This window comes from Amblyraja radiata, chromosome 23 (assembly GCF_010909765.2).
Source record: "Amblyraja radiata isolate CabotCenter1 chromosome 23, sAmbRad1.1.pri, whole genome shotgun sequence".
NCBI classification, from domain to species: Eukaryota; Metazoa; Chordata; class Chondrichthyes; order Rajiformes; family Rajidae; genus Amblyraja; species Amblyraja radiata.
The window spans coordinates 39967851-39982806 of record NC_045978.1 but is presented as its reverse complement, the minus strand read 5'-3'; the positions used below and the strand labels follow the sequence as shown (position 1 = coordinate 39982806).

Genomic DNA, 14956 nt, shown 5'->3' with positions numbered 1-14956 from the left:
ATCCCCCACTCTGAGTAAAAGACTGTGTGCATTCATCCAGTCTATTGCCCTCATGATGTTATGCACCTCTATAAGATCACCCCTCAGCCTCCAGCGCTACTAAGAATAAAGTCCTCGCCTATTCTGCAGGTTGACTGCTACCCCCTGCACTTAGGTTCCAGTCAACCTGCCTCCCCTCAGCCAGCACGCTTCAAGTGCCACGCACACTGACACTCACACACACGCATGTGTGCACACCTGCACACATGCGCACACAACGTACAGTGAGAGGCCCCTGTACAGTGAGAGGGGCTGTTGCACAGTGAGAGACCTCTGTCACTGTTCTTCACAACCCAGTCCCGGTCTGCAGACTCACTGCTCTGCTGCAGAATAATTCTCCGCTCTCCTTACAAATCCACCGCAGCTGTTAATTTAATCCGGCAGATAAATAAAACAAATATGTTTATTTGATTTAAATCCAACTCTGAGAGCTAATTGTGCTCAGACTGGGGAGGGATGGGGGCCGTCTCCGAGCTCCAGTGCAGTGAACAGACTTGCCTCACTTCCCCGCAACCCAGCCGGCAGGCTGCTGCCAGAATGCTGGGAACTCGGTCAGGCAGCATCCGTGGGGAGAGAGCCACTCACGTGTCAGGCAATGATCTCTCATCTCTGGTCCACTCACCCTGCCCACCCTGCTGGGAGGGCCCAGCGTTCTGCGCCCCCCACCCCCTGCCCCCGCTGTCGTATACAACCTGGTTAATGCTGCTGGCAACATGTGTCTGCCACACATGGTGTGTCACATGCCACATACTGTCATGCCACCCGCCAGGGCGGCTGCACCACACACTGTGCCACACGCCCACCGTGCCACACACGGCCACCGTGCCACACACGGCCACCGTGCCACACACGGCCACCGTGCCACACACGGCCACCGTGCCACACGCCCACCGTGCCACATGCCCACCGTCACACCCACTGTGCCATGCCCACTGTGCCACATGCCCACCGTCACACTCACTGTGCCACACACACCCACTGTGCCACACATGCCCACCGTGCCACATGCCCACTGTGCCACACACGCCCACCGTGCCACATGCCCACCGTCACACCCACTGTGTCACACACCCGGGCCACTGGTGCCCCCAACTCTACAGGAACACGGCGCAGCCATCAGACCACAGACAATAAACTCTGCGCCCCAGCTCTCCCCACCACTGGAAATTGGCCTGTCTATCCCCCAACCCCCCCCCCCACTGCATCACCAGACCCCCCCCCCATCCACCCTCTGGCCCGCTACTGATACTCCCGCCCCTACCCTCCCTCTACAGGTGATTGCAGCTCTCGCTGAGGGTTGAAGGGTTGAGAATTGTTAAGCCAGAGGATGGAATGTGGGTGGAGGGGGAGGGGAGAAATAGATAAGAGTCCAGGTGGGGCACAGGGGAGGGGGTGGGGGAGAAAGCGGAGGGGGAGGGGAGAAATAGCTGTGCCTAGGGGGGTACAGTGGATGTTGGGGGGTGGGGAACCTCAGTCCCCGGTTCACACCTCCTATGGGATGGAGACCAGATGTGCACAGATGTTCCAGATGTGTTGCACCAGGATTCTATAACCGGAGTATGACGTCTCTACTCCCAGACCAAAGCCTCTTGGGATGAAAGCCAGGATACCCAACGCCTTCCTGCACATGCGGTACCCACATTAACATTCAATGTTTCATGCGTTACCACACACATTACCACACGCGCTGTACCCACACGCGCTGTACCCACACAAGCGCTATACCCACACATTAACGTTCAATGTTTCATGAGCCGATCACCAGCACCTTGCACCCCTCCCCATTTAGAAAGCGCTCTCCCTTTCTAAGTTTGGCACCGGACTGGATGGCCTCACCTCTGCCCACACATGCCATGAATTTCCCAGTCACTTCAACTGTTTACATTCCCAAAGACTCTCACATTCACCGCACAGCACACACCCGCCACCGAGCCTTGGATCACCAGCAAACTGGAGTACATCACACTTGATCGCCACAACCAAATCACTCATTTAGCTCAAAATACAAAGTGCTGGAGGAACGCAATGGGCCAGGCAGCATCTGTGGAGGAAATAGTCAGACAACATTTTGGGCCGGGACTCTTCTACAGGCTGATGGAGTCATGGGGAGAAAGCAGGAAAAATAGGATTGGCCCAAAGGCTGGCAATGATAAGTGGACACAGATGAGGGGGAATTTGATGGCCAAGGCTAGAGGCGAAAAGACGACAATAAGGGTGGATGAGGAGTGCAGTGTAAAGCCGGAGGGACAGTCATCGATGGGAGGAGACGGGGAGGGGACAGAGGAGAGATAAAAGGGAAATAGCGAGGGGGGTGGGAGATGAGAGTAGAGAATGTGTACAGTACGCTTGCCTTCATCAGTCAGTCAGGGATGGGTCAGGAAGACACGTTGCAGCTTTATAAAACTTTGGTTTGCCAGTATTTGGAGTGTTGCACGCAGTTCTGGTCGCTCCAGTGCAGAAATAATGTGGAGGCTTTGGAGAGGGTGCAGAGGAGGTTTACCACAACGCTGCCTGGATTAGAGGGTTTCTGGTTTTAGAGGGTGAGGTTGGACAGACTTGGAATGCTTTCTCTGGACAAGGCTGAGGGGAGACGAATAAAATTGATAAAATTATGAGAAGCAAAGATAGCGTAGACCGCAAGTCGACACAAAATGCTGGAGTAACTCAGCGGGTGAGGCTGCATCTATGGTGAGACGGGACGTCGCCAATTCCTTCTCTCCAGAGATGCTGCCTCACCCGCTGAGTTACTCCAGCATTTTGTGTCTACCTTCGATTTAACCAGCATCTGCAGTTCTTTCTTAAACTCAACGAGTAGACCGTCAGAATCTTTCTCGCAGGGTGGAAATGTCAAATACTAGAGGGCACAACTTTAATGTGAGAGGGGCAGTTTGAAGTAGATGTGCACAGAGGGTTGCCTGGAACGTGCTGAGGGGGTGATGGTGGAGGCAGATAGGACACTGGCATTTGGGAGGTTTCCAGATGGGCACATGGACATGCAAGGAATGGAGGGATATGGATCACGTGCAGGCAGTGGAGATCAGTTTAATTGGGCATGGACATTGTGGGCAGAAGGGCCTGTTCCTGTGCTGTACTGTTCTATACACTGAATCCTGCACCAGCCAGTGACAGTCCACGTTCCCCACCCAGAGTGCTCTCATTGTGTTTAACAAAGAACTGCAGATGCTGGGAAAAATCAAAGGTAGACAAAAATGTTGGAGGAACTCAAAGGATGAGGCAGCATCTATGGAGAGAATGTGCGACGTTTCGGGTCGAGACCCTTCTTCAGACTGATGTCGGGGGAGGGGGTTGACACCTGGAACAGCGATATAGTAGATGAGGTAGGAGGAGGTGCAGGTGAACCTCTGCCTCACCTGGAAAGACTGCTTGGGTCCTTGGATGGAGTCGAGGTGGGAGGTAAAGCGACAAGTGTAGCATTTCCTGCGGTTGCAAGAGAAAGCACCCGGGGAGGGAGTGTTTTGGGTGGGAAGGGACGAATTGACCAGGGAGTTCCGGAGGGAACGCTCTCTGCGGAAAGCAGAAAGGGGAGGAGATGGGAAGATGTGGCCAGTGGTAGGATCCCGTTGAGGGGCCAAAAAGGTCAGAGGATTATATGTTGTATGCAATGGTTGATGGGGTGGAAGGTGAGGACAGGGGGGACTCTGTCCTTGTTACGGGTAGGGTGATGGGGAGTGAGAGCGGAGCTGCGGGATATCGAGGAGACCCTGGTGAGAGCCTCATCTATAATAGAAGAGGGGAACCCCCGCTCCCTAAAGAATGAGGACATCTCCGATGCCCTGGTTTGGAACACCTCATCCTGGGCGCAGATGCGGCGCAGACGCAGGAATTAGGAGTAGGGGATAGAGTCCTTACAGGAAGCAGGGTGGGAAGAAATGTAGAAAAGATAGCCCTGGGAGTCACCTGGAATAGCGGATGCAGTAGATGAGGTTGTGTTCAAGGGTCTTGTGGCACCCCGAGGCCATTTTAGTCCAAAAGCATTTCAAGTTTATTAAACCCTTGAACCTGCCTGTCAATGAAATTGTGGCCAATCCATGACCATGTGGCCAATTCATTTCTCTTAAATGAAAGTTTGGTCAAATTAACTTCCTAATCTACAAAATTCTAGGGAATACAACCCTAATTTCAGAACATCTCCCTGTCATTTACCCCATGTGTCCAATGTACATAATGTTTGGGACAAAGACCCACCATTTATTTATTTGCCTCTGTACTCCACAACTTGAGATTTGTCATAGAAAAAAAATCACATGGTTAAAGTGCACATTGTCAGATTTTATTAAAGGCCATTTTTATACATTTTGGTTTCACCATGTAGAAATTACAGCTGTGCTTATACATAGTCTCCCCCATTTCAGGGCACCACAATGTTTGGGACACATGGCTTCACAGGTGTTTGTAATTCCCCAGGTGTGTTTAATTGCCTCCTTAATGCAGGTATAAGAGAGCTCTCAGCACCTAGTCTTTCCATCACCTTTGGAAACTTTATTGCTGTTTATCAACATGAGGACCAAAGTTGTGCCAATGAAAGTCAAAGAAGCCATTATGAGACTGAGAAACAAGAATAAAACTGTTAGAGACTGAACCTTAGCCAAACCTTAGGCTTACCAAAATCAACTGTTTGGAACATCATTAAGTAGAAAGAGAGCACTGGTGAGCTTACTAATCACAAAGTGACTGGCAGGCCAAGGAAGACCTCCACAGCTGATGACAGAAGAATTCTCTCTATAATAAAGAAAAATCCCCAAACACATGTCCGACAGATCAGAAACACTTCAGGAGTCAGGTGTGGATATGTCAATGACCACTGTCCGCAGAAGACTTCATGAACAGAAATACAGAGGCTACACTGCAAGATGCAAACCACTGGTTAGCCGCAAAACTAGGATGGCCAGGTTACAGTTTGCCAAGAAGTACTTAAAAGAGCAACCAGTTCTGGAAAAAGGTCTTGTGGACAGATGAGACAAAAATTAACTTATATCAGAGTGATGGCAAGAGCAAAGTATGGAGGAGAGAAGAAACTGCCCAAGATCCAAAGCGTACCACCTCATCTGTGAAACACGGTGGTGGGGGTGTTATGGCCTGGGCATGTATGGCTGCTGAAGGTACTGGCTCACTTATCTTCATTGATGATACAACTGCTGATGGTAGTAGCGTAATGAATTCTGAAGTGTATAGACACATCCTATCTGTTCAAGTTCAAACAAATGCCTCAAAACTCATTGGCCATTGGTTCATTCTACAGCAAGACAATGATCCCAAACATACTGCTAAAGCAACAAAGGAGTTTTTCAAAGCTAAAAAATGATCAATTCTTGAGTGGCCAAGTCAATCACTTGATCTGAACCCAATTGAGCATGCCTTTTATATGCTGAAGAGAAAACTGAAGGGGACTAGCCCCCAAAACAAGCATAATAATAATAATAATAATAATACACTTTATTACGGACTCAAGGTCCAGACAAGAGGCAACATTACATTAAAAATGCATTGCATATCAAATATCATAAATATATATAAAATCATGGTATATCACATAAAAACATCATAATTTATATTTAACAAAAACCCACAATACTTAAGTTAAAAATCCAGATTAAAAGATGATCAATGTCCTACAACGAGACAACGATACCAGTGTCTCCACAGCTGGGATTCGTAGCGTGTAGTGCTAACCCTTATGTTTGTCAAGGCCACAATAAGCACATTTTTAGAGTCATTTATCCTGCAAATGAATTTATACATGTGGTGTCTTAGGATAGCTTCTAAAGTACTGACTCCTGCAGCCACAAACATATTACTGGCACTACACCATCTAGGTTGCCTTAGCAGTGTTCTCATGGCATCGTTATATGCCACCTTTAGTCTCTGCATACTTGTCTTTAAATAGTTCGACCACAGGTGCGCAGTGTAGAGGGGTGTGCAGTATGCTCTAAATAGCGACATCTTCACCACATCTGCACACGCACCAAATTTAAGCAAGAGGATATTTGCCTGTACATACAGCATGCGGCGTTGCCTATAAATATCCTCATCATCTGTCATTTGTTCTGTAATAATATGCCCATAAGCTAAAGATGGCTGCAATACAGGCCTGGCAGAGCATCACCAGAGAAGACACCCAGCAACTGGTGATGTCCATGAATCGCAGACTTCAAGCAGTCATTGCATGCAAAGGATATGCAACAACATACTAAACATGACTACTTTCATTTACATGATATTGCTGTGTCCCAAACATTATGGTGCCCTGAAATGGGGGTATTATGTATAAACACAGCGGTAATTTCCACATGGTGAAACCAAAATGTATAAAAATGGCCTTTATTAAAATCTGACAATGTGCACTTTAACCACCTGTGATTTTCTCTATTTATAAATCTCAAATTGTGGAGTAGAGGCAAATAAATAAATGATATGCCTTTGTCCCAAACATTATGGAGGGCACTGTAACTCTCTCAAGAAGTGTGAATAGACAATAGACAATATACAATATGTACAGGAGTAGGCCATTCGGCCCTTCAAGCCAGCACCACCATTCAACGTGATCATGGCTGATCATCCCCAATCAGTACCCCGTTCCTGCCTTCTCCCCATATCCCCTGACTCCGCTATTTTTAAGAGCCCGATCTAGCTCTCGTGAAGACGGATCTCGACCCAAAACGTCACCTATTCCTTTTCCCCAGCGATGCTGTCAGACCCACTGTGTTACTCCAACTATTCATGTTTAAATGCACATCTGCAGTTCTTTCCTACACAATTCACCATTCTGTCCAAGGCCAACATCTGTCCCCGGAGCCACTGAGCAATGATGAGTGGTGTGACTGGGGCCCCCAAAATGCCAGGTCTCCATAAGGCCCATCAACCAGTATACCATCTATACCATGTCCATTGATCTTTCTACAGACACAACCTCGCCCCTATACCAGCTCTGTCTCCACCACTTCCAGCTTCTTGCCATTGAGGGAGAGTTCTTTCTGCTCCAATGTTGATCTGAAGATGTATCTGTACTGACAGCCACTCCGCACAATAACACTGTCCCTGCACAGTATGTTCTCAGCCCTTTGTCTACATGGGAAACTTGACCTGTGACATTTGCAAATTTGCGTTCTACACTTGTCCTATCACTGTGGGCTGTGAAGATTGAAAACACAAACAGGGCAGAGTTTTCAATGACTTTCGGACAATGAATCCGAGCAAGGATGAGTCCAGGCTCATCTGTAACATGCCGGCCTGCTTCAAGGCACTGAGAAGCTTTCCTTCCTTTCCCCAGAACTTTAACCCTGTGTTCCCTGCTCTCCCCTCACCCACACACCCAGGGAACGCCACCCTACAGGCCATGCCAACAATAACCACCCCACCTTCTCCTTGCCTCCACATTCACCCAGCTCCCTCAACCCTGGGGATCATTCTAGTCCATCCCCTACTCACCTTCCCCAACATGACTGGTCCCATTAGCAAAAGGGAAGCCGTATACACGGACACCACCAGTTCAGTTTATTGTCACGTGTACCGAGCTACCGTCAGCAGCTTTTGTTGCGTGCTAACCAGTCAGCAGAAGACAATACATGATTACAATCGAGCCATTTACTGTGTATAGATACATGGTAAGGGGGTAACGTTTAGTGCAAGGTGATCTCCTCCCGCACCTCCCACCCCCTCTCCTCCCCCACCCCTAACTCCCTTTCTTCCCCCATTTCCCCTCCCACCAACCTCCTCTCCCCTCAAACCTCCCCCTCCAGCCCACCCCCCTCGCCCTCACCCACCTGCCCCTGGTGTTGAGTCCATGTGTGGGCCGACATTGCTGCCCCACCCCTCACCATCAACACCCAGCCTATACTCTGATCTGAACATCCCATAATCCTGAGACAGGGTCTGTGCCCAAAATGCCAGCACCCCGCACCCACCCCCCGCGCATATAGGAGCTGCCCAATCTGCTGCAATCCTCCAGCACTTGCTTATTTGGCTCCTGATTCTAGCACCCAAAGTCACGTGCATCTATCTCAAGGTAACACCAAGAGGCACCACACTGCATTCCTATGCAGTTCTATGGTAGACAGCTGTATAACACCTTGACAACTTCAATATCATTGCACCCAATCTACACCCCTCCCTCACTATCACCCCATCTACACCCCTCCCTCACTCCCACTCCATCTACACTCCTCCCTCACTCTCACCCCATCTACGCCCCTCCTTCACTATCACCCCATCTACACCCCTCCCTCACTCTCACCCCATCTACACCCCTCCCTCACTCTCACTCCCACTCCATCTACACTCCTCCCTCACTCTCACCCCATCTACACCCCTCCTTCACTATCACCCCATCTACACCGCTCCCTCACTAGCACTGCATGCAATGGAGCGGAGGACAGCTTGTCACACCGGTGTTGTTACCATGCACCAGTCAGCGGGGGTCCCAGCACGATCTCTGCCGTGCTCCACTATCACAGTCCCGGTCAGCACAGCACCATTCTACCAGCACCCTCTGCTCCCCTGCCTCCCATCACCAAAGGTGCTTCAGCCCGTGATCACCTTTGATCATTGAAAGATGTAGCAGCAGTGGCCGGGCTTGGGCGAGTCATGGTCATTAACTATCCACCTCTGACCTGCTGCTGAGCCACAGAGTTCACACTCAGTCTGAAGAAGGGTCTCGACCCGAGACATCACCCATTCCTTCTCTCCAGAGATGCTGCCTGTCCCGCTGAGTTACTCCAGCACTTTGTGCCTGTCGCTGGTGATTGCTGGGGGTGGTGAGCGGGGTGGGGTTAGGGTCAGAGCTGGTGAGTGCTGAGAGTGGGATGCAGGCCTGGGGCAGGGGCAGGGGCAGGGCTGGGGCTGCTTTGATCTGTCATTTTCACACCATCCCCCTCCATATCTCTAGACTCCCTCTCCCCTGACTCAGTCTGAAGAAGGGTCTCGACCCGAAACGTCCCCCATTCCTTCTCTCCAGAGATGCTGCCTGTCCCGCTGAGTCACTCCAGCATTTTGTGTCTACCTTCACAGAATTTACACAGCAGCTGGTCAATAGCGACTGTCCCCCAGGCAAGGGTGCTGGACGTTGCTGGTCAAGGTGTGTACGGGGGGGGTGGGGCTCGATGGGTGAGGGGGCAGCCCCCCTCCTAGGGAGTTTCCTCGATGCCTGGCCATCTCTGCTCCGCTGGCTCATATGCCGGTGCTGCCAGCTACATCTACCGGCTGCCTGCTGCTGCTGCCTCAGGAGTGACAACTACCCAGCACAGTTTAAAACAAACCTATGTTTTGGTGAACGTAATCCCCAGAAATAGGCACAGGTCTGTTGTGGTTAAAGCCACGGCAACAACAGATGAGCAAGTCGGCAAGAGTGACACCACTGTTGGTGTTGACAGCTCCAGTGACGTCAGCCGTTAACAAACACCTTGCGTCCCAAGGCTGCGGACACACACACATCCCTGCCCATCGCCTCTCATCGTTAAAGAACAGCCTCTGCAGCTGGTGGAAGGGCACAGGGCCCCCGAGGGTCTGACGCGCCTGAAAAGCTGCAGCAAGAAGGAGTTCATTGTCTGTTCACATCCGGTGCACATGACAAATACACACTCCTCACCTCGCAAATCCTGAATGATGCATTTGTTTTTTAAACCAAATAAACAGTCCAAGCCGAGCTCAGGGGCAGGGGAGAGCAGCACTGCATCTTTAGGGGCAGGAGAGAGGAACGCTGCATTTGGGGCAGGGCAGAGGAGTTTTGTATCTTTAGGGGCAGGGGAGAGCAGCGCTGTATCTTTGGTGTGTTACAGATTGGAGTTCAGTACCAAGTACTGGAGGGTTTCTGACAGCCTTCTGCCCCAGTTTCCCAGGGTCTGCCAGAGAACATTCTGGACTCGGACTGTAAATAACAGCATTCTCACACATAGAAGTAGCACCCGGATATAGCACAGGTGGTCGTTTGGCCCATGGTGCCTGTACTAGCCCGTTGAAAGAGCTTCTAGTGAGACCCAAGGCCTCACTTTAAACAGCAGCAACCAGACCCAGGACCACAAGCACATTCCAGCCACACCATACGTGTGCACACACAGGTAAACCATCCCACCAGGTAAACAAGTATGGCCATACCACCCAGACACAATAAACCCTTCCAGATAGAAAGAACACATTTATTTTCTCCAGAGATGCTGACTGTCCCGCTGAGTTACTCCAGCATTTTGTGTCTATCTTTGGTGTAAACCAGCATTTGCAGTTCCTTGCTACACAGTAAACCCTTCCAACAGGTATGGCCACCCCACCCAGACACAGGTAAACCCCTCCAACAGGTAAGCAAGTACCTACCTCCTACTCACAGGTAAACTCTGCAGTACAACAGTAGAGGCTTCACAGCAGCAGCCAGGATGTCTCAGCAGAGATCAGTAGAGGTGTGGGGAGGTTAAGGAGGGATATTCAGTGGATAGGGTGTGCCAACCGGAGCAGTGTGGCAGTGCACGGCACAGCCCAAGCACATCTGGGGCAGTGCACACCTGTGTCCAACCACATCTGGACAGTGCACACCTGTGTCCAACCACACACTCCACACAACGCCACTCAGGGATGTGCCATTTTCCTGTATGTGTGACTTCCGTCCTCAACCTGAAGGCTCAGCCTCCCATCCCACACGTTCTTCAGTCCCCTTTCCCTTTACACACTCCAATCAAATCTCTCCCACACACACATGGATGTGGCAGGCATCAGCAAGGTGACACGCAAAGGCTGCTCGTGCAAGGTAATCTTAGGCCAGAGAGAAAGAATGAGGTGTTGGTGAAATGGGCTGAGAAATGGCAGAAGGCGTTTAATCCAGACAAATGTGAAGCATATTAATGAGGCTGGGACATATACCATAAGTGGGCAAATCCTAGAGAGTATTGAGGATGAAGGATCTTGGCATGAAGGGCAGAATGTTGGAGGTGACAGCGTCGGTGGACAAAGTGGTTGGGAAGGTGTGTACATAATGACCATCTTTAGTTGGGGCATTTGATACAAGAGCTGGGAGATTTTGTTCCAGCTTTGTCAAACCGTGGTCAGACCTCATCAGAATGGTGTGCACACTACAGGAAGGATGGGACGCTGTGGAGAGGGTGCAGGGAATAACCAGGACCTGGTCTGGGATGGAGCGGGTCAGTTCAGGGGGGACTGGAGAGGCCGGGTCAGTTCTCCCTGGATGCAGAGGAGGTAGAGAGGAGAGATGATCGAGTTGTATAAGATTATGAGGGGCACAGATAGGTTTGACAGCAGGAATCCTTCCTCATGTCAGAGTTAGAAGAAACCAGAGGACATGGGTTTATGGTCGGGGCTAAGTGTTTCGGAGGAGACAGAGAGGGACTTTCTTCAGCAGGAGTGGTGAATGCTGGCAAGCACATTGAATCTGGGTCACTGACAGCAGCAGATGCGTGTTGAGACTGAATTGCAGAGCATAGAGGCCCTGGACCATGCACTAGGGGTGGGTCCACATGGAGGTCAGGCAGTGCGGACAGGTTGGGAAGAATAGATTGTTCTAGGTCTATTTAACACTGTCTCCACCATCTGCAGGAGAAGGGATGTAAACACGATAAACTGGGACAAAGCTAATTGGTATTTGGGAAAAGTATGGATTGATAAATAAAGGGAACCCGGAGGAGCAAACTATAACTGAGCCCAAGATAGACACAAAAAGCTGGAGTAACTCAGCGAGTCAGGCAGCACCTCTGGAGAAAGGGAGTAGGTGACGTTTAATAACTGGGCCCAGTCCCTTGAAGGGGAGATCTGGTGAAGACAGACCAGTTGTTATTGTATGCATTGGAACTCCAGAGGCATTCGGAAAGGACCTCTACGTGGACTTGCGAATGATTCCGAGTCTGATGGTAAAGTGACAACAGCAACATAGATACAGAAATGCCACAGGTTGAGACTGGAGCTCGACTGCTGCGCAAGACTCAAGGGGCAAAGCCCAAGCAACTTCCTTTCCACATGATCCCACTCCACACAGCCCGAGGTAGAATCCTATCCCCAGTACAGGTGTATGGTACCCCTTTACACCACACAAAGGGTGGTGGGTGCATGGAACAAGCTGCCAGAGGAGGTCGTTGAGGGACTGCCCCAACGTATAAGAAAAAGATAGACAGGGATATGAACCAAACGCAGGCAGGTGGGACTAGTGTAGCTGGGACATGTTGGCCAGTGTGGGCAAGTTGGGCTGAAGGGCCTGTTTCCACGCTGTATCACTCTAGGACTAGAGTGGGAAGACATTGGTCTGTGCTGCATGACTTTGGTGCTGGAGTCAATTCCTGCAGCCTGCAGCATCAATCCTACCCCAGGTTACAGTGGCCAAGGCAGGATTCATCCTGTGATCATCACACACAGCTAGCAGCCCATCGATTACCTCTTTACTGGGGACGATAGAGCCTCCAAGCCTTGTACGCAAACTGTCTCACTGTTCATCCCAATATATTAGCTTTGTTTATAGAGTCACAGAATTGTGCAGCATGGAAACAAGCCAATCGGCCCAACATGTATGCCAGCTAAGCTGCCTGAACGTGTAGTGTCTTTTAAACATGTAATTGTACCTGCCTCAACTACTTCCTCTGGCGGCTCGTTCCATAAACCCATCTCTGTGGGAAAGGTCAAGTACATAAAGTAACACAGTCGTGTTTTATTTGGAGGATGTGGCCATCTTGAATAGGCTCCAAGTGCCAAGAGTTCACTCCGGCCAATTTGTCACTGATACTCATCCACATCTGATTTCCCCACAAACCAGTAGCCAATGTGGTCAGACTCTGAACTCCAAAGACATAAACATCGCCTAGGGTGCGATCGACAGGAGATGACCAACTGTCGGCATGACCACTGGCATCTGGCAAACCAACTATTCTAAGCTAAAGGCCAGGCCGAAAGCTCACATCAGGCCACTGCCCACAACACGGGCCCTGAGACCCTGCCTCCCTGCCACCTGAGACCCTCTCCCCCTGCCACCCTGCAGCTCACAACCTGATGCCGTGAGCAGGTAAATAGCAAAGATCAGTGGTAGTCGCCATGAAAAATCCATCCCCAACAACAATCTGCCCTTGACATAAAATGCCTTCAGCACCGCTGACTGTCCCCAGCTGGGGTTCACAACCGAGCAGGATAGGAAGCAGAGACACTGGGCTATGGGAGCAGATCAGAGGCTGGGGACCTGCAGCCAGTGACTAACCTCTTCAGCACAAGACTTTTCGCCCCCAGCCTCGGGGAGGGACCTCAGATCACACTCGAGGAGGACCACAACATCCAGGGCAAAGCAGTGGCACAATGGGCATCCCGTGCAGAACCCAGACCATCAACACCCCTCCCCCACGGCCCAGACCAACCCCCCCCACGACCCAGACCAACCCCCCCACCCCCACAGACAGCAGCACCCCGTGCACCCTGACTCCCTTCACCATCACCTTGACATCTCCCCACCCCAACCTATCCCCCTCCGCCCCGATCCTCAACCCCCGGGGACATCTTGCCCTCTCCCACCGAGACACCCCCCTGTCCCTCATCCCCACCCCTGGCTGCAGCCGGGCCCATCCACACAAAGCACCGCGGACACTGGCCCCGGCATCGCCCGCCTGATGCTCCCTCCTCCACCAGCCCCCCCTCACCTCCACCCCCCGCCCTCACCTCCACCTGCCCCCCCCCTCACCTCCACCTGCCCCCCCCTCACCTCCACCTGCCCCCCCCCTCAACCACCCCCCCCTCACCTCCACCAGCCCCCCTCCTCAACCACCCCCCCCTCACCTCCACCAGCCCCCCTCACCTCCACCACCCCCCCTCCTCAACCACCCCCCCCCCTCACCTCCACCCCCCCACCCCGCTCACCTCCACGATGAAGGGCCGCTCCTCGCCGCTCACCGCCAGCAGCCAGAGCAGCGCCTGCAGGCAGCAGCCGGTCCAGGAGAGCGCGGCCCGGCCCCGGGTGCCCGCACCACCCCCCGCCCGCGGCTCCCCGCCCGCCGCCGCCGCCATCGCTCGCTGCCCGATCCCCGCTCCCATTTCTCCGCAGTGTCTCCGCCGCTGCCCCGCTCTGCGCAGCCTCCCGCCTTAAAGCGGCCGCGCTGCCAGTGGGGCCCACCGTCCGCGCCAGCTTCAGCACCAGCGCCCGGCCGGCCCCGCCCCCAGCCGTCAATCACGACCCCGCCCACCACGCGTCACCCCCAGTGCCCGACCCCAGAGGCCCCACCCACTGACGAGCCCATCATTGGCCGCTCCCACTGCCCCCCTCATCGTCCATTCAGCCCGTAGGCCGGTGCTAGCAGATGTGTCAAGGGTTATGGGGAAAAGGCAGGAGAATGGGGTTAGGAGGGTGAGATAGATCAGTCATGATTGAATGGCAGAGCAGACTTGATGGGCTGAATGGTCTAATTCTGCTCCTATCACATGATGTGAAGAAAGCGAATGGCATTTTGGCCTTCATAACAAAAGGAGTTGAGTATAGGAGCAAAGAGGTCCTGCCATTGTATAGGGCCCTAGTGAGACCACACCTAAAGTATTGTGGCATTTTTGGTCCCCTAATTTGAGGAAGGATATTCTTGCTATTGACGGAGTGCAGTGTAGGTTTACAAGGTTAATTCCCGGGATGGCGGGACTGTCATATGCTGAGAGAATAGAGCGACTGGGCTTGTATACTCTGGAGTTTAGAAGGATGAGAGGATATCTTATTAAAACATATAAGATTATTAAGGGTTTAGACACGCTAGAGGCAGGAAACATGTTCCTGATTTTGGGGGAGTCCAGAAACAGGGGCCACAGTGCAAGAATAAGGGGTAAGCCATTTATAATGGAGACGAGGAAACACTTTTTCTCACAGAGCGTTATTTGTCTGTGGAATTCTCTGCCTCAGAGGGCAGTGGAGGCCGGTTCTGTGGATACTTTCAAGAGAGAGCTAGATAGGGCTCTT

General features: G+C 51.7%; 1 protein-coding gene across 1 annotated transcript in view; it reads right to left on the bottom strand.

Annotated features, from left to right (window-relative positions):
* The window catches only part of mmp24 (matrix metallopeptidase 24), a 35279-nt gene extending 21233 nt beyond the window's left edge, over nucleotides 1-14046 (bottom strand). Inside the window, exon 1 of the mRNA XM_033042091.1 lies at nucleotides 13879-14046. Coding sequence (XP_032897982.1) covers nucleotides 13879-14025 — 147 coding nt within the window. The 5' untranslated portion in view covers nucleotides 14026-14046. The remainder of the gene's footprint in view (nucleotides 1-13878) is intronic.
* Nucleotides 14047-14956: the final 910 nt, after the last annotated feature.